This window comes from Sapajus apella, unplaced genomic scaffold (assembly GCF_009761245.1).
Source record: "Sapajus apella isolate SASKATOON/1434 unplaced genomic scaffold, GSC_monkey_1.0 scaffold136, whole genome shotgun sequence".
Classification (NCBI taxonomy): Eukaryota; Metazoa; Chordata; class Mammalia; order Primates; family Cebidae; genus Sapajus; species Sapajus apella.
The window spans coordinates 1,368,352-1,392,774 of NW_022437076.1; the positions used below are offsets into that span (position 1 = coordinate 1,368,352).

Below are 24,423 nucleotides of genomic sequence, written 5' to 3' on the forward strand. Positions count from 1 at the left end.
TCTATGTAAATGGAGGATGCACACGGGTTCTACGTAAATGGAGGATGTACTTGGGTTCCATCTAAATGCTATGCTATTTTATATCAGGGAGTTGATTGTCATCGGATTGGGGTACCAAGGGGTAGGAGGGGCCCTGGGACCATGGCTCACAGACCCCGAGGGACGCTGTGTTTAACTCCACAGGGCCAGGCCCTATGCTCAATGCTGGGACCTAGCAGTGGACAAGTGGCCTGGGAATACACATTTTTTAAAGCTCCCCAGGTGACTGAAGATCAGCCAGGGTTTAAAATAACCACGTTTCACTTGGAACGAGATTTTGAGGCAAACCTAAGAGGGCTGTGTCCCAACACGGTTCCCTCACCTCACCTCGTCCCGCCCCGCCCCGCCCCGTCCCACCCCGCCTGAGTGCTGAGATTGAGAGCCACATTCCCAGATCATATTAAACCCACATCCCGGGACAGGAGGAGACAGCAGGGCTGCCCACAGCCTCCTTCCCTCCCCGCTGGCCTCCTCTGTTAGGGCCACCTCCCTGTCTCAGTCTGGAAGGGGCGGCCATCTGAGCACCTCCAAGTGCCTGAGAGCCCCAGGCTCAGCCTGGAGCTGCTATGGGAAGACGCCAACCATCCTCCAGCGCTGCATCTGCCTGGGAACGTGGTGGTAACAGCTACTGAGCCAGCAGCTTCTGGGGGTGAACAGTCAAGGCCGGGAGCAATTAGCGCCACGTATGGGTCCTCCCTGGAGGCAAAACCATTAGTAGGCTGAAGACAGCCTGATGCTTAAGAAATCATTTTTTTAAGAAGGAAGAAAAAGGTCGCTTAAAAGAGGCCCTTTAACTCCGAAGGCAGTTCATCCACCTTACAAATTCAATGCCCTCAGAATGCACATCCACGGGTCACAGCAGGGAATCTTTTAACTAGCAAAAGAGCAAGAGAAGGAATTCACATCAACGTCTTGGACTGCAGCAGTAAAGCGGCTGCCTGTTCACCCTCCCTCCCCACCCCACTCCCCACCACCCCCCTCACCCCCCTCAGGAAAGAATCAAGGAAGAATTTCAGAATCTTTTTATACAATTAAAGAAAGGGATTCAGTGGGGGAAGGGAGTGGGTACAGAGATGAAGAAGTTTAGGGTTTGTTATTTCAAGCTCAAAATAAACCCTGATGAGAAAGGAGCAGAGGCTTGGCTTTATTTTTAAGACCTTACCCAAGCGAGGAACTGTATCTGGTGTTCGGGGCGGGTGGGGTGCAATGGGCCAGGCTAGCAGTCACTCCACCCCCACCTGCTCCCCAAAAGCAAAACCAGAGCTTGCCATGTGCATCTCGAATTTTACAATCTTGAATTGTGGCTCCAAAATAACTCAGATTCCATCATAACGAAGCTCAGAGGACACCATTAAGTAGACGCACATGAGCCAGACTACAGAGACAACCCAGTGAAATACCCAAAACTGTTCCCAAGGTGGTAGCCGGGGAAAGAATCGCACAAAATGGTGACGTATTTGGCACAAGAAGACCAACAAATTACGCACCAAAGCAGTAAACACAGCTCTGTAAGAAATGCACATTCTTGGCTGGGCGCGTGACTCACGCCTGTAATCCCAGCACTTTGGGAGGCCAAGGTGGGTGGATTGCAAGGTCAGGAGTTCAAGACCAGCCTGGCCAAGATGGTGAAACCCTGTCTTTACTAAATATACAAAAAAATTAGCTTGGGCGTGGTGGCAGGCGCCTGAGTCGCAGCTACTTGGGAGGCTGAAGCGGGAGAATCGCTTGAACCCGGGAGGCGGAGGTTGCAGCGAGCTGAGATCGCACCACTGCATTCCAGCCTGGGCGACAGAGTGAGACTAAGAAATATAGAAACACACATTCTTTCCCAAAATGACTTTAGAACCTATTGCTGGCCGGGCGTGGTGGCTCACGCCTGTAATCCCAGCACTTTGGGAGGCCGAGGCAGGTGGATCACGAGGTCAAGAGATCGAGACCATCCTGGTCAACATGGTGAAACCCCGTCTCTACTAAAATACAAAAAATTAGCTGGGCATGGTGGCACGTGCCTGTAATCCCAGCTACCCAGGAGGCTGAGGCAGGAGAATTGCCTGAACCCAGGAGGCGGAGGTTGTGGTGAGCCGAGATCGCGCCATTGCACTCCAGCCTGGGTAACATGAGTAAAACCCCGTCTCAAAAAAAAAAAAAAAAAAGAACCTATTGCTGTCTGTCAACTCTGACGTTCTAGAAGTCTAACTACACGAGGTCCGATCCTCAATCACTTACACAACAATATCAGACAGAAGGGGGCAAGACTCTAGCACTGCGCATTATAAAAAGCACTTCTATGAGAGACCCAAAGATAACGTTAAAAAACGTTACCTGTTGGCTTCTTGGCAATGTCAAGAGCTGTATCTGTTGGGATTGTGTCTCTGAGCCTGAGGCCCAAGTTGATTTGATTTAATCATTTGATTTTATTAAAGCACTCCATAGTTTCGGCTTGGACCCTCAGATTTTTTCTTTTTCTCACATAACTGAGAAAAGTGTATATATGCTGATATACGTTAATATACACGTTTACGAAGAACACCTCCTCTCCGCCAAGAAGTCTCTTTATATTAAGATTTTAATTGGCTGGGTGTGGTGCCTCACGCCTGTCATCCAGCACTTTGGGAGGCCAAGGCAGGCGGATGATCTGAGGTCAGGAGTTGGAGACCAGCCTGGCCAACATGCTGAAACCCCGTCTCTACCTTAAAAACAATACAAAACTTAGCCGGGCGTGGTAGCAAGTACCTATAATCATGACTACTCAGGAGGCTGAGGATTTGAGAACTGCTTGAACCCGGGAGGCAGAGGTTGCAGGGAGCTGAGACTGCACCACTACACTCCAGCCTGGGATAGACTGAGAGTGTCTCAAAAAAAAAAAAAAAAAGATTTAGCGGTTTATCTTCAGAACTTTGCAGCAGCCCCGCAGCTGAAGTAAGTGTGGTAAGCGCTGCGACAGAGACTGGACGGTGGTTTCTGCTGCCTGTTCTCTCGGCTGAGATGTTTACACTCTCCTCTTGCAGACACGATGTGGTTACAATCAACACATTTTAAAAGTGGGAGCTGGGGTGGGGGGCCTGTCAGCTGTGGGAGACAAACCTCTTGCTCCAGGCGCGGGCAGAGGCTGGCAAGCCCCGCTTCCATGTATGGAAGTGAAGGAAAGCCGGAAAACCTCAGGCATGAGTCTGAGCAGGGCTGGGGGTGGGGCAGCATTCCTCCCAGAGGAGCCAGCCCTGCTCAGGGCGACAGCCAGCAGGGACCTTTCCCGGGGTCCCGTGGATGTTTTCGCGGGACAGCACGGGAGGCGGGAAGGCAAAGGGCACCCAGGAAGTGAGCTCAGCCAGCCCGAGAGCGCACCAGAGCCACGCAGCTGCCACGTGCCCTGACCTCAGTCCCCGGGAATGCAGAGTTCTCGAGGCCAGCAGTGAAAGAAGGGGCGATTTCATTTTGGATGAGAGGTTGCGGCTTTTGTGGTCTGAGAAACTCAGGACAGTTACCCCCGCCTCCACGGGGGCAAGGCGAGTGGCTGCAAAAAATTTAGGTCACACTGTGGGGGCCGGAGTCAGACAGACCAAGGTTGGAACCTGGCAGTTACCACGGAACCCCAGGTCCCTTCCACCCAAGTGGCACTACCACCGAGACTGCCACGGAACCCCAGGCGATGGTTACCAGCACAGCTGGTAACTACTTCTCCTTCATGGAAGGTGGAGTGAGGTAATACATGAAAAGCACTTAACGAGGGGGGTCCCATATAGGTCCCAGGCCACCCCGTTTTACAGATGTGAATACTGAGGCCAAAGCCATGAAGACCACTGCAAGGTGGTCCCTGGCATCCAGCGAGGAGCTCGGGACACAGAAGCTGGGACTGATGCTCATGATCATGGAGCCCTCCAGCTCAGGGAATATCTCAGTAGCTCCCTTAAGTCCAAACGGAAGACTATGGCCCTTGGGAGATTGCCGAGGTCAGGAGTTCAAGACCAGCCTGATCAATATGGCGAAACCCTGTCTGTACTGAAAACACAAAAAAACTCAGCCAGGTGTGGTGGCGCACGACCGTAGTCCCAGCTACTCGTAAGGCTGAGGAAAAAGAATAGCTTGAACCTAGAAGGTAGAGGCTGTGGGAGCCGAGATGGTGCCGCTGTACTCCGGCCTGGGTGACAGAGCGGGACTCCCACTCACAGCTTTCAGAATCCCTAACTCCTCTCTCCAGTCAGGTGGCAGGTCTGACCTGCAGCGTCGCCTCCGAAGTCCCCAGGCTGAGGCCGAGCCCACGTCCGGGGCTGCCCGCACCAAGTGTTCGTTTTTCTCCTGCTCCGGCACATTCTACCTCCCCACTCGGGTTCCAGCAATGTCCTCAAAGCAACAGGGCCAATTCCCACGACCCCAGGCCCAGAGCTCAGGCCACAGCTGTCCCTCACCACAGGGCGCTCACCGCCGGGACAGGCCCCAGGTAAGAGCCTCCTCTCCCCGCTGACAGCCCGACAGGAAAAATGCTGTGGCCGCCCAGTCATCCGAATGGAATTTCTGTTCACCAGTTGGGAGCCCCTCAGCCTGCCCCCCAGACTGAAGCACCTGCCCTTTCCAAATTCCCTTTTCCACATTCCACATATTTCAGCGCTGCTGATCCCCACTGAAGGGCTCCGAGCTGTGGTCCGTGGACGTGTTTGTTTTCTCAGCCCTGAGCCCACACAGGAGGCCTGCCCCACGCCCCGGGCCTGACCCCAGCCCTTCCACGGGAAAACCCCCTGCCCTCGGGACCGCTCCCGGGACGGGAAACGGTCGTTCTAGAGGCCGGGATACGTAGGTAACTCACATAGGAAAGGCGGGCCTGCGGCATTTCCCTCTTCTCTTTTCAGCATGCCCCTCTCTTTTGTTTTTTTTTTGAGACAAAGTTTCACTCTGTTGCCCAGGCTGGAGTGCAGTGGTGAGATCTCGGCTCACTGCAGCCTCCACCTCCTGGGTTCAAGCGATTCTCCTGCCTCAGCCTCCCGAGTGGTTGGGATTACAAGTGCTTGCCACCACACCCAGCTAATTTTTGGTTTTGGGTTTTTGTTGAGACAGAGTCTCACTCTGTCGCCAGCCTGGAGCGCAGTGGTGTGATCTTGGCTCATGGCAACCTCTGCCTCCTGGTGGGTTCAAGTGATTCTCCTGCCTCAGCCTCCCGAATAGCTGGGACTACAGGCACACGCCACCATGCCTGTCTAATTTTTATTTTTTTATCATTATTATTTTTTTTTAGTAGACACAGGGTTTCACCATGTTGGCCGGGCTGGTCTCAAGTTTTTGACCTCAGGTGATGCACCCTTCTTGGCCTCCCAAAGTGCTGGGATGACAGGCATGAGCCACCGCACCCAGCCTCATCTCTTTTCTAAGAGCAAAACTTGGCAATGTCTGATGGACACCGGTTGGACTTCTTTTACAGGCTGCCAGGAAGACTGCCAAGCAAGATGACTGGCCCAGCCACAAGGAGGCTGGGAATCCAGAGGCCAGTTCCACATGTGGCTGCCTCCCCCCTGGGCCTCAGTCTCCTCGTCTGTAACGGAAGACACGGCCACATAATCCCCCCCACCGCCCCGTCCTTTCTAGGGTATTATTCAATGACCGCGTTGCTCAATATTTTGCAGTAAGTGCATTTAATTATGATGACAGCACCATAAACACTGAGCCTCATTGCAGTGAACGCTGGGAACCCCGTGCCTTTTCCCACCGGAATCCCGCCCAGCCCTTAACTCTCAGTCCAAACCATTTGTTCCTTCTTTCGATAAACACTGTGCCCAGCATTTATTAATAAGAGGTGCCCATCGGGTCTCATGGAACAGAACAGGGCTCACAACCTTGCTGCTATTTCCTCTGTGCCCAGCACTATGTAAAGGGCCTCTTATTTTTTTTTAAATTTATTTTGAGTCGGAGTTTCACTCGCTACCCAGGCAGGAGTGCAGTGCACATCCTCAGCTCACTGCAACCTCCGACTCCCAGGTTCTAGCAACTCTCCTGCCTCAGTCTCCCGAGTAGCTGGGATTACAGGTGCCCACCAACACGCCTGACTTTTTTTATATTTTTAGTAGAGATGGGGTTTCATCATGTTGGCCAGGCTGGTCTCGATCTCCTGACCTCAGGTGATCCACCCGCCTCAGGCTCCCTAAGTGCTGGGATTACAGGGTGAGCCACCGCGTAAGGGCTTTTTAAATTTCTCATCGTCTTCAACCTCCACTGCAAACCGACAAGGTGGGCGCTGCTGTCATCCCACTCTACGGGCAAGGAAATGGAGAGTAAAGTGACTTGCCCACGGCCTCAAGGCTGGAGTGGAAAAGATCGGCCGGAACCAGTTCATTCAGGAGAGAGGCTGGCCTCTCCGCTCTTGGAGTTCCCGGGGGCACCCCCAGCCCTTTCAGAACCCACGGTCAGAACCCACGGTCATCACCCAGGAGAAACTCTAAATTTCTATGTATCTATATTTCCTGCCTTATCTCCCCAGCTAAATTACAAATGCCTTTGAGAGCAGCGACACAGTCAATTTATTTCTCTGCATCCTGACACTGCCTGAGGCCAGTGAGATGCTCAGAAAACACGTGACAGGCAGAGGCCTGGTGGAGCCGAGGCAAGGCAATGAAATGTGCAAACTTGGTTTTTGTAATATGAGCACATACTAAGCAAAACACCTAGCTCGGGAGCGGGTTCATCTGTCACCACGCCTCCTCCCCCTGAAAAATGCCTAGAGAAATTTCCTTTCCTTTATTTAACAAACAGAAGCCATGAACCCACGACATCATCTTTGCATTCTACGGAAGCTTACAGAAAATGCATTTCTGAGGCTGGGCGAGGTAGCTCACGCCTGTAATCCCAACACTTTGGGAGACCGAGGCGGGCGGATCACCTGAGGTCAGGAGGTTGAGACCAGCCTGGCCAACATGGAGAAATCCCAAATCTACTAAACATACAAAAATTAGCCGGGCGAGGTGGCTCATGCCTGTCATCCCAGCTACTTGGGAGGCTGAGGCAGGAGAATCGCTTGAACCCAGTTGGTGGAGGTTACCGTGAACCAAGATGGCGCCACTGCACTCCAGCTTGGGTGACAGAGCGAGACTCTGTCTCAAAAAAAAAAGAAAAAGAAAATGTGTTTCTGCCAGGCGAGGTGGCTCACGCCTGTAATCTCAGCACTTTGGGAGGCCAAGGCGGGCAGATCACCTGAGGTCAGGAGTTCGAGACCAGCCTGGCCAACATGGCGAAACCCCACCTCTACTAAAAATACTAAATTAGCTGGGTGTGGTGGCAGGTGCCTGTAATCCCAGCTACTCAGGAGGCTGAGGCAGAAGAATCGCTTGAACCCGGGAGGCGGAGGTTGAGATCGCACCATTGTTCTCCTGTCTGGGCGACAAGAGCAAGACTCCAACCCCCCCAAAAAAAATGTGTTTCTGCAACCTGGCCCAGAGGAGGTACTTTGGTGCAAGTTGGGCCTCCTGGGTACAAAAGGCATCACTTCTTGCCCTGTGGCATGTCTGGAATCCAGACCCTCTTCCTCATTCCAAGCCCAGACCTAAGAGAGGCAACTGTCACCTTGCAAATGGACACCAGGGTGGGCTTCTCAGTCTCCACACACGAAGCCACACCCCCAAATCAGCATCGCCAAAACGCATGTTCTGGGGATGTTTGTTTTCCTTATGGAAAGTGAAAACATTTCCAAGGAGCACGGGCCGCCTCTGTCACTCGTCAGCTCCCAAACACACATCCTGTCACGCCATCCGAGACTGACGCCTCGGAGGGGTCAAAGGAGCCCTCTCCTTCTTAGCTTTCCCCTTGCTTCCCACATGGTTATTTATATCTGGAATACCTTGCTTTCTTAATCCACTGGGCTACCCTCCTCCTCGTTTGAAAAGGTCACTTTCAAGTCATTCTTTCCAGAAGGCTTTCCTGGAGGTGGTGGCTGCAAGCTGGTCCTTTCCCCCTGGGTGCCTCTGCTCAAGAAGACATGACGATGAGCAACGTTACTCGCCTTCCGAAAACGCCAACATGCAACAGGAGCAAACACTGCAGCAAGGCCTCCAAAAACTCGACGCAGCCAGGCAGTGGCTTACCTTATAATCCCAGTACCTGGGGTTTGAAGCAGGAGGATCGCTTGAGGCCAGGCATTCGAAACCAGCCTGGGCAACATAGCAAGACTCCATCTCTACAAACATTATTCTTAAAAATTAGCCAGGCATGGTGGCGTGCACCTGTGATGCCAGCCACTGGGGAGGCTGAGGCAGGACAATGGCTTGAAGCCGGGTGGTGGAGGTTGCAGTGAGTCGAGATCACACCACCACACTCCAGCCTGGGGGACAGAGCAGGACTCCATCTTAAAAAAAAGTGAAATACGGCCGGGCGCGGTGGCTCAAGCCTGTAAGCCCAGCACTTTGGGAGGCCGAGGCGGGTGGATCACGAGGTCAAGAGATCGAGACCATCCTGGTCAACATGGTGAAACCCCATCTCTACTAAAAATACAAAACATTAGCTGGGCATGGTGGCGCGTGCCTGTAGTCCCAGCTACTCAGGAGGCTGAGGCAGGAGAATTGCCTGAACCCAGGAGGCGGAGGTTGCGGTGAGCCGAGATCGCGCCATTGCACTCCAGCCTGGGTAACAAGAGTGAAACTCCGTCTCAAAAAACAAAAAAGAAAGAAAGAAAGAAAAAAAGAAAATAAGGAACATTCAGGAAAAGGGGGAAGAGTCGTGTGTAGTATTAGAAGACTTTTGACATCATCTTTGTACACTTTTCTCAAAGCAATAGTTCCTAAGACGTTGGAGGGGAGTTTTTCTAAGCAGAGGCAATCCCAGCTTGAACGCCTCTCAGCAGCTCACAATCTAAAACAACAAGGCAAACTGCCTAATGAAATGAAGATCCTTCTGTAATAAAAACAATCTTCCCAGCCGGGCACAGTGGCTCACGCCTGTAGTCCCAGGACTTTGACAGGTAGAAGCAGGTGGACCACTTGAGCCCTGGAGTTCAAGACCAGCATGGACAACACAGTAAACCCCAGTCTCTACCAAAAATACAAAACCTAGCCAGTCTCATAACCCCGTCTCAAAACACGTCAATAAATTTAAAAATTTTTAATTGCCCCTTAATTCATTTCATAATTTTGGATTTTAGGTGAGGTGGGTTTTCTAAAAACATGGCCCTCTTCAGTGAGTAAAAAAGTGTATATTAAATACAAGCTGCCCAGTATTAATGCCCCACAGAAACCATAGCGTCATACAAATGCCCGGCACGGAGAAGGCTTCTGCCCCCACATGAATCTGAACACGCTGGGAAGGAGACACTGACAGCTGCAGAGACTAAGTGTCTCAATTTATCCAAATGGCAGAGACCAGCGGTGGGTGTTCCGGAGACATAGTCGTGTAACTGCTCCCCATCAGTCCTGGAGGGGGCCGCTCTCTAAGGATGGGGAGGACAGGGAAGCTGCTTTCAAATGTCTTCTTTGCCCGCTGTATGCAGGGAGCACGTCAGCTAAGACAGTCTCCTTCTAAGGAGGGTGGTGGTTTGGGGGATTCTGCTCCTCGTCTCTCACCATACTGGGTTCATTATCAAGGCAGACACCATACAAAGTTATCAGAGAGCCAGGCAAAGACATTTCTAGTCTTTACCCACCTGAGACAGAAAAGCAGTACCTGTGAGGTTAGCCAAGAATACAAGCAAGACCCATTTAAAAGGTTTGGCTTAAAAAAAGAAAAAAGGGGGGGTATAGTAACTAAGACACGAACACACACACACACACACACGCACACACGCACCCCTTTCATTTTATTTGAAAAATTTTTAACATACTGCCCTTCCAGGAAATAAAAGTTAATTAAAAATGCTAAATCCACTGGGCGTGGTGGCTCACACCTGTAATTCCAGCACTTTGGTTTGGGAGACCAAGGCAGGTGGATCTCCTGAGGTCAGGTGTTTGAGATCAGCCTGGTCAACATGGTGAAACCCTGTCTCTACCAAAAATACAAAATTAGCCGGGCGTGGTGGCACACGCCTATAATCCCAGCTACTTGGGAGGCTGAGGCAGGAGAATCGCTTGAACCTGGGAGGCGGAGGTTGCAGTGAGCCGAGATCATGCCACTGCACTCCAGCCTGGGCGACAGAGTGAGACTCAGTCTCAAAAATAATAATAATCACCATCAAAAGCTAAATCCGGACTGGGTGCAGTGGCTCACACATGTAATCCCAGCACTTTGGGAGGCTGAGGCAGGCAGATCTCTTGAGGCCAGGAGTTTGCGACCAGCTTGGGCAAAATAGTGAAACCCCTCTACAAAAAATAAAAACATTAGCCAGATATGGTGGCACACACCCAGAGTTCCCAATACTCAGGAGGCTGAGGTGGGAGGATCACCTGAATCCAGGAGGTGGAGGCTCCGTGAGCTGAGATGGCACCATGGCACTCCAGCCTGGGCGGCAGAGCAAGACTCTGTCTCAAGGAAAAAAGAACAAAAAGTAAAAGACAAAAAATAAAATGCTAAACCAATTTGCGCAAAAAACCATTCAAGCATACTTATTTTCATATGCAATATCTATATGCCTATTCTTTTTCTGGAAAAACATACAAGCCGCTCCTAACAGTGCTAATCTTTGGAAAGAGGATTATTGCTACAGTTAAACCAAATGCTGGCTCTCTCCTGCAGACAGAAAGAAAGTGAAGACATGGACAAACGGGGTCTGCAGCACATGCTGGGTAGAGGAATATAAATGGCTTTTTAATGTAAACAGTCGGCAGGAAAGACGTGGTTTGCACGGTATATACAGAGACAAATAAATCCAGCCTCCTGTGTACACATGGCGTGTTTTGTTCTAGGGATCGCTCTTTGCCTGGCAACCACTGGCTCGGTGGCAAATCAGGTTCAGGCAATCTCAGAAAAAAAAGTCACTAATTTCTTCACAGCAAAGAAGTGCTTCAAAAAGCGCTTCAGAACTCAAGTGTTCCACCAAGATCTCTACAAATTAATACCTTCCGCAAATCCAAATGAAAGAGAGTATCTTCATGCGGTATTAAGCAGCATTTTATTTTATTTATTTTTTGAGACGGAGTCTCACTGTGTCACCCAGGCTGGAGTGCAATCGCGGGATCTCGGCTCACTGCAAATTCCACCTCCAGGGCTCAAATGATTCTCCTGCCTCAGCCTCCTGAGTAGCTGGGATTACAGGTGTGCACCACGCCCAGATAATTCTTGTATTTTTAGTAGAGATGGTGTTTCATCATGTTGGTCTGGCTGGTCTCAAACTCCTGACCTTGTGATCCACCCGCCTCATCCTCCCAAAGGGCTGGGATTACAGCCGTGAGCCACCACACCTGGCCAACATTTTATTCTTAAGAAACATTCATAAAAAACTTAAAACAACACATCCAAGGGTTGAAGTCTGGGACTTTCTGCAAATTTAGGAAACTGATTCCGCCCAGGAAAGTGTTTTAGGGCATTTAATTCCAGTCCATCCTCATACCTGCATTGGAAATGTCAGAATTCTTAGGTGCCAAACAGCAATGAATATATCAGATCTGTGTGTCATTTTAGGTGGCCGAATACACATGTGTAATAAAACAAATCTAATTCAAAAGAAGGTAAAATTCTCAAAATAAATGGACTGATACGCCCTAAAATATTAAGAAAAACAAATCTAGGCCGGGCGCGGTGGCTCACGCTTGTAATCCCAGCACTTTGGGAGGCTGAGGCGGGTGGATCACGAGGTCAAGAGATCGAGACCATCCTGGTCAACATGGTGAAACCCCGTCTCTACTAAAACTACAAAAAATTAGCTGGGCATGGTGGCGTGTGCCTGTAATCCCAGCTACTCAGGAGGCTGAGGCAGGAGAATTGCTTGAACCCAGGAGGTGGAGGTTGCGGTGAGCCGAGATGGCGCCATTGCACTCCAGCCTGGGTAACAAGAGCGAAACTCCGTCTCCAAAAAAAAAAGAAAGAAAAATAAATCTATCCACACGAGGACACTGGGTGGCTTTGCAGCTAGTGACTGTCTACAGATAATTTTGAAACGAAATGCCACACTTAATTAGCCAGTGGGATTCGCATCCCATGTGTGATGGAGGGAAATGCATTAAGAAAAAGACTCCCCCAGGCTCCATTAGAGCCCTAATGAGACGGCGAGGGAAGAGGGGTGCTGGGTCGGAGGCAAGGCACTCAGGATTGCCATGGGGCCTTTGGAAAGTGCACGCCGGGGCCTTCTGGACAAATGGGGTGCTCTCAACCACACGCTGACTACTGGGCATATCTAGACAGCTATTCCCTTGGGGTCATCTGCAGGAAGCAGATGCGCCCACACTCCACGCGCCCGGCTGATTGATAGAGCAGTTGTCAGATTACATCCAGGAGGGGTAAAACGTGCCTTAAGCTATCTGCAAAGGTATACACCACGCTGAGAGCATTAAGAACTCTGTTACTTGGGAAATGCTGGCCAAAGAAAGAAAAAAAAATGTGCCTTAAGCTCAGGTAACCGTTGTCCGTGATTTCATGACCAGAGACCCACACATGAATGGAGTCTCGGTTTTCAAAAGAACAAAAGCGGGAAGCTTTTGCAAAGTACAGAATCTCGGCTGAACTTGGCATCAACTCTTCAACAGACCTTCCGGCTTATTGTAGTCATCAAACACACACTTAGGAAAAGAAGCGGTCTGTCGGAAGCAAGCGTGCGTTCACCAAACACAAGTCATTTCAGACTGTCTTTCCTTGAAAAGGAACAGTAACTATCAGGTGTGGTGGTGCGAAGCCTGTAGTCCCAGCTACTCGGGAGGCTGAGGCAGGAGAACTGCTCGAACCCGGGAGGCGGAGGTTGCAGCGGGCTGAGATCACGCCACTGCACTCCAGCCTGGGGAACAAGAGCAAAACTCCGTCTCAAAAACAAAAGAAAAGGGAAGCGAATGCAATGCGATCTGGGGCATGGTGAGAGGAGTCTAGATAAGGTCTGGAGCACGCGTGTCCAGCCCACAGCACGTGGGACGCATGTGGCCCGGGACAGCTCTGGATGGGGCCCAACACAAATTTGTAAACTTTCTTAAAGCAGTATGAGGTTTTATTGTGAGTCTTCCTTTTTAGTTCATCAGCAATTGTTAGTGTTAGTATATTTTATGTGTGGCCCAAGACAATTCTTCTTCTTCCAATGTGGCCCAGGAAAGCCATAAGATTGGACAGCAAAGGCGGTGAGGCCACCAGCTGCCTCTGTGCCGGTGTCTGCGTTCAGGAGTGGGGATGGCTGTGGAGGGGTCCAGAGAAGCCTGGAGTGCGATGGACATGAACGGCCAGAGCGGGTGGGGAAACGCAAACCCACGCTACAGGAGAAGCGCTCCGAGGACCCAGGGGCTCACTTGGGAGAGAGAAGCTGTGTCTGCTGTTCTTCAAGCCAAGTAGTCTCCCAGGGAAAGGACCCACACCAAGACGGCATCTGTGCCACCCAGGCCTAAAGGTGACTGACGTCTGGACCTCTCCCCCACAGGAGACTCGGACCCTTCTTAACCCAGGCGTTGATATTCTACATACCCAGATAAGGGGGAAAATGTGGACCAGAAACACTGAGGAATGTGGCAAGGAGGCAGATCCAGGGACAGAACAAATTTAAACGGAGAAGAACAACAGGTAAATCACAAGGAAAAGCAGGGATGGGAATTATAGGTTAAAAGAGGCTTCAGGGACACAGCTACAAATGGAATGTGCAGATTTTATTTGGATTCAAACAAACCAACTGTAAAAAAGAAAATTAGGACACAATCAGGAAAACATGAATGCTAACTGGGTATTTGCTGATATTAAAGAACTACCAGATTTCTTAGGTGTGATGCTGTGACTATGCTTTTTAAGGGTTACTTAGTGAAATGCTTATGAAGGAAATGACACGACCTGTGACATCTGGGATCGTCTTCCAGATCACAGAGTGGGTGGGGTGGGAGAGCAGTGTCCGTGAGTTGGTCACTGTTGAATGTGGGTAGATGTGGGGATTGGCAGTGCTGTTTTCTCTACCTGCACGATGTTTAAAGTTTCCCAAAATAAATAATGGCAAGAGACAGATTCACAGACCAGTACCTACCCACCCCGGCCCCCGCCGGCCTCTCCCAGCTCAGATGGCAGGACGGATTCCATTCAGTAAAACTGAGCACCTGATGAGTCAAAGAGATGGTCTAGAATTACACCCATATGCAAAGATTCACGGAGGCAGCTGGGCGTGGTGGAGCACACGTGCAGTTCCAGCTACTCGGGAGGCTGAGGTGGGAGGATCACCTGGGCCCAGGTGGAGGCCGCGGTGAGCTATGACTGCGCCACTGCACTCCAGCCTGGGCAACAGAGCGAGACCTCTCTCACGCAAACAAACAAAAAATCGAAGATACAGATGTCATCAAATCAACAACTGACAGATAATTATTGTCCTAGTAAGAAAATGAAGACAGGCCAGGCACAGTGGCTCGTGCCTGTAATCCCAGCCCTCTGGGAGGCTGAGGCAGGCAGACCCCTTGAGGTCAGGAGTTCGAGACCAGCTTGGTCAAAATGGTGAAACTCTGTCTTTACTAAAAATACAAAAATGGCCAGGTGCGGTGGCCTGTGCCTGTAATCCCAGTACTCTGAGAGGCTGAGGCAGCCAGACCACTTGAGGTCAGGAGCTCGAGACCAGCCTGGTCAAGATGGTGAAACTCTGTATTAAAAATACAAAAATGGCTGAGTGCGGTGGCTCACACCTGTAATCCCAACACTTTGGGAGGCCGAGGTGGGCGGATCACTTGAGGTTGGGAGTTCAAGACCAGACTGGCCAACATGGAGAAATCTTGTCTCTATTAATAATAGAAAAATCAGCCACACGTGGTTGGGGGCACCTGTAGTCCCAGTTGCTCGGGAGGCTGAGGCACGAAAATCACTTGAACCCAGGGGGCAGAGGTTGTGGCAAGGTGAGCCGAGACTGCACCATTGCACTCCAGTCTGGGCAAAAAGAGCAAAACTCCGTCTCAAAAAATACTACTACTAAATAAATAGAATACAAAAATTAGCCAGGCATAGTTGCAGACACCTGTAATCCTGGCTACTCAGGAGGCTGAGGCAGGAGGATCGCCTGAACCCAAGAGGTGGAGGTTGCAGTGAGCCAAGATCGTGCCACTACACTCCAGCCTGGGCAACAAAGGGAGACATGGTCCCAGAAAAAGGAAAAAGAAAAAGAAAATGAAAATAAAGGGAAACCAGTTTCTGTGATAGTCAAGGTGCTTTGGAATGGGGGAGGGGCACAAAGAGGTAAAAAGGCTGAATTCCTCTCTCCTGTAATCCAAATAGCCACAGAATATGGAACGAACACCCAAGTGCCTGTGGTAAACATTTACATGGCACGCGCTATGCACCAGGCACTATCCTAAGTACTTGTCAAATATGACGTCGTTCAGTCCTTGACAACCCTCAGAGGCTGGCAGCATCAGCTCCATTTTACTCACCAGGAAACTAGAGACAGAAATGTGTAACTGGCCCCAAAGTCACACTGCCAGAAAGAGCCAGGATCCAAACCTAGGAAACCTGGATCTGGATTTACAGTCTGGTTTTTTTTTTTTTTTTTCTATTGTTGGAATCTTGCTCCGTCGCCCAGGCTGGAGTGCAGTGGCATGATCTCAGCCTACCGCAACCTCCACCTCCTAGGTTCAAGCCATTCTCCTGCCTCAGCCTCCTGAGTAGCTGGGATTACAGGTGCCCCCCAACCACACCCAACTCGTTTTTGTATTTTTAGTAGAGACGGGGTTTCACCATGTCAGCCAGGCTGGTCTCGAACTCCTGACCTCATGATCTGCCCACCTCAGCCTCCCAAACTGCTGGGATTACAGGCGTGAGCCCCTGCGTCCGGCCAGTCCCTATTCTTTTTCTACTATGCAACATACTTTAAATATTCACTTATAATAATGGAGTATTTTTGAAGGATCATAGGTAAAAACCATTTTTACAATTGCAATCAAGTACATGCCCCAAGCTGAAAAATGCTGCACTCACGCCTACATGTGCGCCTGTCCAGGGCTGCAAGGGTCACACCGAGATCTTCCCCTATCCCACACTGTCTCACCCAATCTTCAGATTTCACATCAAAACCTGAAAAATGAGTAACAGATGAGGCAGCTGTACTGTGAGCCGCCACGATCAAAAGAAAACTCTATCTTGACCTGATCACATTTAAAGGGAGAAAAAGCAACGTCTTCTGATCTTACACAGACTGAATCCATTCCGATCTTTAGCCCAGGGATATTGACCAAAAAAGACAAATAGAAAACTGTAGAACTGATGCATCTGGATGGAATTGTCCTAGGAAAACAAAGAGGAAACCCTATCCCTTGGACAGCAAAACTCACCACACCCTGTTCTGTGACTATTCAACCATGATCTAAAATAAAACCATCATTAACTGCAGAAACTTCACTTGAATTTACCTGCATCTGGTGCCTGTATTGAAACACCACAGTGAGCGGGGGAGAGGCTGACGGATTTGATGGAAGGGAGAGATGAAGTGAAGCTTACATTGTTTCTTTAAAAGGATTTTCTCATGTAGTTCATACAAAAATACACTGTGTGTGTGGCGCAAGAGTTACAACCAGCAAGCCGCAGAAAATTTACGTTTGCTTTTAATCACAGACGCCACGGCCCCCAAGTTTCCATGACGGGTTTCAGTCCCGAGTAACAGCACTGGGGCAACTTTCAATTACTAGACTTCCTTCTCGTCACGAAGCAGAAAGCACATTTTTGAGATTTCACTGGAAGTCAGAAGGAGTCAGAACAGCAGTTTTTGCAAACCTCATAAAAGGGAGTTCTGATTTAGTCCTCAGATCTCGGCAGGATACCTGAAGTTCAATTTTGTCTTTGAAGAAAAAGCACGAGGGCTGCCCGCAGGCTTCGCACAGGATGAAGGGGGAGTTGGGGCCACGTCACTGACTAAAAAAAGCCACATCATTAAAAAGACCTTTAAAAAAAAAACAGGCAGAACAGAAAAGAGGTCTGGCTCTCCCGCCTTCCAAGCAACCAGACAATGTTTCAAGCCGTTAAACTATCTCTGTCTCACTTCAGAGTGGTCGCTGCACACCTAGAAAGCTGTCTGAAGCAAACTCACAGCTCCCTCCTCTTCCACACAGAACGTTTGATGTGAATATTTCTTAAGATACAATTTCATGAACAGAAAGGACCAAGTTGAATTTTTTTTTTTTTTTTGAGACGGAGTCTTGCTCTGCCACCCAGGCTGGAGTGCAACAGCGTGATCTCGGCTCACTGCAACCTCCGCCTCCTGGGGTCAAGTGATTCTCTGCCTCAGCCTCCCAAATAGCTGGGACTACAGGCACCCGCCAGCACACCTGGCTAATTTTTTTTGTACTAATTTTCAGTAGAGACGGGGTTTCACCATCTTGGCCAGGCTGGTCTTGAACTCCTGACCTTGTGATCCAGCCACCTCGGCCTCCCAAAGTGCTGGGATTACCAGCGTGAGCCACCGCACCCGGCCAACCAAGCTGAATTTAAGGGAGTTCAGCCAAGTGCTTTCCTCCAGCACTGTGACTCTGATCTCATCATCGGTTCTCTTGGCTTCAATTTCTCAACTCTAACATACTTTGAAAAGTTAGAATGGTGAATACCTACTGATTATTAGTTGCTGCAAGATGTAACATACATGCATTTTGAGTTCTGTGGAAGAAAGACGCTAGAGAAATGCAAACAATTAAATATTAAAGGATGGCATGATAGGTCTGCAGATATGAGACTCTTTTTTTTTTTTTTTTTTTTGAGATGGAGTTTCTCTCTTGTTGCCTAGGCTGGAGTGCAATGGCGCAATCTCAGCTCACCAAAACCTCCGCCTCCCGGTTTCAAGCAATTCTTCTGTTGCAGCCTCCCGAGTAGCTAGGATTACAGGCGGGCGCCACCACACCTGGGTTTTTTTCGTATTTTTAGTAGAGACACTGTTTCTCTATGTTGGCCAGACTGGTCTCGAACTCCCGACCTCAGGTGATGCACCCCTTTCAGCCTCCCAAAGTCCTGGGATTACAAGTGTGCGCCACCTCGCCCAGCCAGGAATTTTTTTAAAAGGAGAATCAAATCAGTGACCATAACTTCCAGTGGCTGCCTCTGTGCTCTGGTTCCCATCCCAACCCGTATCAGAAGACAAATTAATTAGCAATTGCTGTGGACAGCTACCCAGAGTCAGGACTGAGTTACTAACTGGGAGAAGAGAGCCAAACCTGCAATCCCTACATGTCTGAGCAAACCTCTCCCGCAGCATTCCGGAGCTGGGAAGGGAGGCAGGCCCAGGCTCGAGGTGGGGTTTCCACTGCTCCGGAGACGGGCACCCTCCATTTCCCACGCGAAAGAGGAGTTATCCTTCAACTTCTGAGCGGCCCAGTTAAGCAAACAGGTGAGCAGAAGACACACCTAATAGCTTTGGGAAACCACAAAATGACTGCTCTGTATATGATTTCTCTCAAGAAGAATGCCTGATCATCTTTGAGTTACTTAAATGGTAACTGAAGGGTAACTTAAATCTTCCTCAGGCTGTACTGATCAGCAGCAGTCTGGAGCGTCACTGGCAGGTATCAACACAGAGCTCAGTAAATACCAGTAATACCCAGAGCTGTAAGGAACATCTTTATTCCATTTTCATTCGCTTTTGTTCTTTCATTCTTCTAGGTCTTTCTTCTCAGTTATAATCTCTTGTGAGGCAATTTTTTTTATTTTTCTTTTTCCCAAGACAGAGTCTCGCTCTGTCGTCTGGGGTCCAAGGAATTCGCCTGCCTCAGCCTCCCAAGTAGCTGGGAACACAGGCGTGCTCCACCACATCCAGTTATTTTGTATTTTTAGTAGAGATGAGGTTTTGCCACCTTGGCCAGGCTGGTCTCGAACTCCTGACCTCAGGTGATCCCCCGTCTTGGCCTCCCAAAGTGCCAGGATTACGGGCGTGAGCCACTGCACCAGGCCATTCTAGGGCAATTTTTTTGAATCCTTCATGAAATCCCCTTGTATGCTTGTAAGTCACTGGCTTGAAAAGTTTAATACGCCTTGTGACAGTTTTGCAGTTCTGTGATGTGATACACTCCAAAGGTTCAAGCTATGAAATGAACGACTTAATGAGCATTTATATTAAATAACAGCATTTATTGAGCACTCACTATATGCCAGGCACGTGGGTATTATCTCATGCAACTTTTACACAAGGCAGATGCTATTATCATGTCTCCTTTACAAATGGAAAAGGAACCCGTGGCACAGAGGTGTCGGCGCCTTGCGCAAGGACACACAGCTAATACATGCCAGAGCAGGGGTGTGAACTCAAACAGAAGACAAAAGAATCTGCATTTTTAGCTGTATATTAGACTGCCTTATTATGCAGAGGAAAAAACGATGTTTAAAAAATACATGACAAATAATGGAACAAGGAAAAGACTCTCAAGGAACATTGCTCTTATGACTTTATTTTATTTATTTATTTATTCATTTAGGATTGCATCTTGCACTGTTGCCCCGGCTCCAGTGCAGAGCCTCAAGCATGGCTCACTGCAGCCTCAACCTCCTGGGTTCAGCCATCTTCCTGCCTCAGCCTCCCAAGTAGCTGAGACCACAGGTACACAACACCATGACAAGCTAATTTTTATTTTTTGTAGAGATAATGTTTTACTATGTTGCCCAGGCTGGTCTCGAACTCCTAGGCTCAAGTGATCCTCCCAACTTGGCCTCCCAAAGTGCTGGCTTACAGGTGTGAGGTGTCACGCCTGGCCTGCTCTTCACTGGACTGTTATCTTTTATTACTAATACACTGACCCAGGTTCCAGAAACACAGTCACCAGCGGGAGCCTGTCCTGGCTGTCCAGGCTCCTTATGAAGAAAGCAGAAAATCCTAATTTTCAAGACTGCACTTTTCTGCCATCTTTTACCACCTTGAAAGTGAATACAGAGAAAAGACACAGTGCTGTGGTAGAAACTGTTCCCTTCCTGGCTACAGTGTTTGCATTCAAGGAAGCGTGTGAGAGCGGAGTTGGAAGCCTGGAGGTTGCTACCAAGTCCTGCCCCACCCAGGGAGCCGAAGGGATGCAGGTGAATTCTCAGCCAAGCCTCTCATTTAATCTGAACTGAAGGGACCACCCAGAGCAGCCAGAGGGAGACTCCACTTCCCCAGCTGGAGTAGGCTGACTAGGGATGCTGGAGCAGGGTCCCCTAACTCTGCAGACTTTCTCTTCCCCTTGTCATGCCAAAAGTCCTGGGCCGACACCAGAGCCTCACAAAACCATCCAGAGGAAGGCCAGTGGTCTGCACCCTCGGGTGTTGGCGCACCCACACCGACCATGTGTTTTTGATCCAGCCCACACAAAGCTGAGCTCTGTGACTTTAAAACCAAAATCAGTGCTCACGTCTGTGACGCTGCAGACGGACCTCTCCAGTCTTGACGACTGAGCAACACACACAAAGTCAGAGGGACAGACCAAATCCCCAAAGTCCAAATTTCACCCCTCCCAACCACCCAATACCTTCTTTCTCTTTAGAAATCTGAAAGCCATCTACCAACCTACTTTGTAAAACATGTCTAACTGCCTTCACTTCAAGATTATACATTTGCTGATAAAAACCATTCTTATAACGCACTCAAAGTTCTAGTATCACCTAATTACAGCTTCTGCACAGCTACATACGAATGTGCGTTTTGGAAGCCGAAAACATTAAGCTTCAACTACTTTTGTGCCTACCACGACAACAGGCAGAAGCAGAAAACTTGGTGTCATTTTTTTTTTCCCTTTTGGTGTTTTCTCAGCTCTAGTCAAGGTGAGAGGAACCAGGCAAAATGCAGGCTTTGCGTACATGGCCATCCCAGACTCTTTTACTACATAAAGGAGAGATTAATAAAAGAAAAAAAGAAACAGCACACAACATTTTCTTTACCCACCATAATTTTTCAATTTTCTTTAGAAAAATGCCAGCCAATAGCTAATGAGAACCATATCCTTTGTTACCCCCATGGGAAAGAACAAATGTTAATGAGAACTGAAAAAAAAATTAGCAATCTGGAACTCTGGTTTCCCTGCAGTGTAAAACAAAATTCCCTTCTCTAAAGCTATTTTTATAGTTGGTGCAACGGCATGATCAGTGTCCATCAACAAGGCGTGCTCGTGTTCACCCGTTCAGTGCCCTCACCTGGGGGGGCACGTGTTTGCCCGTTCAGTGCCTTCACATGGGGGTACGTGTTCACCTGTTCAGTACCCTCACCTTCGCTTGCTCTGGCGGTGAAATTAGCATCACCAGCTCATCGGCTTCTAAACACCCTAACTTCAAATGGGACGATAACTCAGTTACAGAAAACGCATTTGTTCCACATTTCTTTGGTTTCAAGGGGGGGAAAATACTTCCTTTTACAGTCTGTACACCGCTTTTGTCATTTCCAAGAGTATGTTTTCCATAAGAAAGACAGCTGGAGTCTTTTTCCTTGGTATCTCTCTCACCAAGAATAAGAATGCTTCTGGGGTCAGATCTTGAGTGGTTTCTTCACCACCCAGGGCAGAAACTGCATCCTTGAAAACTGGACTGGATTTAGAGAATCAAGTATAGGACATGAGCCAGAAAAACTTTGAGCAAAAAAATACATGTTTAAGATGCTAATAACACTCCAGGGTTTGGGCCGTCCAGCATCTGAACTGTATATCAAATGATAGTCGGCCCCACGCCATCCAGAAGCTTATCATGGAGGAATCAGAGGTCCAGCCTAGGGCCACAGATTACTCTTTGTCATGCAAAGAGCCTGTCCAGGGTATAGAGAACCAGCCACGGCCTATCAAATATTCTTTTTCGGAAAAAGCTTCAGGCATTTGCAAAACATCTGTTTGCTCCATATTTTTATTAACCAAAAAATGTATTTTCTCTTCAGTAAAAAACACAACAGGACTTAAGCCTGTAATATTTTACCATCACTCTATATTTTCAAAAGCTAGAAATCATTCGTATCACCCGATACAGACACCATTTTAAATAGACTTCACAACAGAAGCTTGCCCCAACAATGAAAATATTTTTTTGGTAAATCACTTTCTGGACATTATTTCCCCACGAAAGTATCATAAAAACCACTACCAAGGAAAACAAAGGATTCCATATTTTGAATCAAAAAGTAGTGGCCATGCATATTCATAATCTATCAACCACGTCAATCAAAATGGGCAAGACAACCTAGAGAGCAGCTAAAATGCCAACTCCTGCCTCGGACGGGCCGTGAGCCTGTGTTTTCCCCATGTGAAATGTACAAACCGCACTAGACAAACTGTATGTCACACTGTAAATCCCAAGTCTCTACCTTACACTGCTTCGGGATGGGTGATTTCCTCAGGACATCTGGGGTCACACAGTATAAGCTTCAGCTCCCACCAAATGTAAATCCTGCTTCTCAGCAAGAGTCTCTTCACATAAAAGGAACACGTGGCAGCCTCACCATGCTCCCCAGAGGAAGCTAAACGCCCCCAGAGTAGCCTCTCAGTCCACTCCAGAAACGGGCTTTCCTCAAACTGGGAAGGGGCTGGATCCACACGTTGCATGAGCCACACTCAGTAGCAACAGCGCTCCAGAACTTTTCCCGACTCCATTCATCACAAAACGTCCTGAACGCGTCGTACTATAACAGAGACAGACCTCTGCACCCGAGGGAGACACTCAGACCCCAACGAATCTCAGCAGCGAACTGGGAGACGGGGAGAGCAGACGCCAAGCGTGCGTCCCCCCAAATCCTCCTCGTAGGCGGTGGGCCCCGATGATGCGAAGGTCGCGGAGACAACAGGGCCCACCCCGGGCCGCGCCGCGCCGCGCCGCGTTCCCGCGCCCGAAGGCTCCGGAGAGGCCGGCGGGACGCGAGACAATGCAGCTCCCCCGGGGCCCCGAACTCAGCCTGAGCCGAGGGGCGCACGCGGGGAATCGAGGGGCGAACGCCCTTCTCGGCCACAGCCACGGTCACCGGCGGCCTCTCCGGGGCTGGGGGCGGCCTGACCTCGGTCTCGGCCCCTTGGTTCCCGGGAAGGGGCTCCGAGAAAGCGGTTTGTCTCGGGAGGAAACTTCCCGCTCCGGGAACTGCGGGAGGGGGGCGCGCGGCCTCCTCTCCCCTCCCCACAGTGGGGACCCGGGGGGTTGGCAGAGGAGGCAAGAAGGGACCCCTCCCGGCACCTCTGCTAGGGGGTGAAGAGATCTCGGAACCGGCACCCCCGAGCGCAGCCACCCCTACCCGGGGCTCCCAGCGCGTGTGGACGGGGGCTGGGGAGCTCGAGCCTCGATCCCAGGGGCCTAGGGGGGCCCGCATCGAGGAGTTGCCGCGGGACCCCCGAGCCAGAGACTGGTCCTGGGGATGAGGACGCGGACACAGCGCGGGGTTGGGGGGCAGGGGTCAGCGGGGGGAGGGCAGGGGACAGTGGGGTTCGGGGAGCGGGGGTACAGGGGGGCGGGGGCGGTGGACAGTGGGGGAGGGCGGGGGACAGCAGGGAGGGCGGTCAGAGAGGGGGCGGGCAGGGGCGGCGAGGCCCGGCCGCTCACCTTCCGGTGCTTCTCCTTGTAGGGCAGCGCCAGCCACGGCATGTCCCGCACGAAGTCCTGCCACTGCCGCTGGTCCTGGTCCGAGGACACGAAGACGATCTCCAGGCGCCGCCGCGGCTCGGGCTCCGCCGCCGCCCCGGCCCCCGCCCCCGGCCCCGGCCCCTGCCCGGCCGCCGCGTCCCCCCGCAGGCGCCCGTAGAAGGCGGCCAGGCTGGCGCTGAGCTGCGCGCAGGGGGCGCTCAGGCTGCAGCCGAAGTAGAGCCCGAGCAGCGCGATGCCGCGGGCGCCCAGCGAGTGCACGTCCACCTCCTCGCCGCCGCCAGTCACCAGCTTCTCGCCCAGCAGCTCCTCCAGGAAGCCCGACATCCTGGCCCACCGCAGGCCCGGCAGGCGGCTGCGACCCCCAGGCTCCCTCGGTCTCCCTCAGTCCGCGCGGCGGGCGCAGGCGTCAGCGGCGGCGGCGGCGGCGGCTGGCGCTGGGCAGAGCGGAGCCCCGCCCACGAGGGCCATCCGCGCCACGCCCCCTCCGCCCGCCCGCGCCACGCCCCTCCGCCTGCGCCGCGCCCCTTCCGCCCGCCCGCGCCACGCCCCCCTCAGCCCGCGCCAAGCCCCTTTGCCCGCCCGCTCCACGCCCCTCCGCCGACCTCAGCCACGCCCCATTTGCAACCACGCCCCTCCCACAGACCACGCCCCTCCGGCCCGCGCCACGGCCCCTCTGCGGCCAGCCGAGGCCTGCGCTGTCCGCCCTGGCCGGGTCCGCAGCTGCTGGCCGGGTATGCGGGGTGACTGCTCGAGAGAGAAGCCGGACCCACAACGCCCCACTCTCCCGGGAAAGCCCGGGCGGACGTGAAGAAAGGAGAAGAGTCCCTGAGCCGGCGCTTCTCGGCCTGCAGCCCC

At 50.9% G+C, this 24,423-nt stretch overlaps 1 protein-coding gene and 1 long non-coding RNA gene across 2 annotated transcripts in view; both read right to left on the reverse strand.

Moving 5' to 3' along the window:
- NXN (nucleoredoxin) overlaps positions 1–24,029 on the reverse strand; it is a 160,173-nt gene extending 136,144 nt beyond the window's left edge. Inside the window, exon 1 of the mRNA XM_032263459.1 lies at positions 23,527–24,029. Coding sequence (XP_032119350.1) covers positions 23,527–23,892 — 366 coding nt within the window. The 5' untranslated portion in view covers positions 23,893–24,029. The remainder of the gene's footprint in view (positions 1–23,526) is intronic.
- Positions 21,312–23,380, reverse strand: LOC116540119. Its single transcript, XR_004264311.1, has 2 exons — positions 22,307–23,380; positions 21,312–21,543 (listed from the first exon to the last, which is right to left on the reverse strand). It is a non-coding gene; the product is annotated as an uncharacterized LOC116540119 (long non-coding RNA).
- Positions 24,030–24,423: the final 394 nt, after the last annotated feature.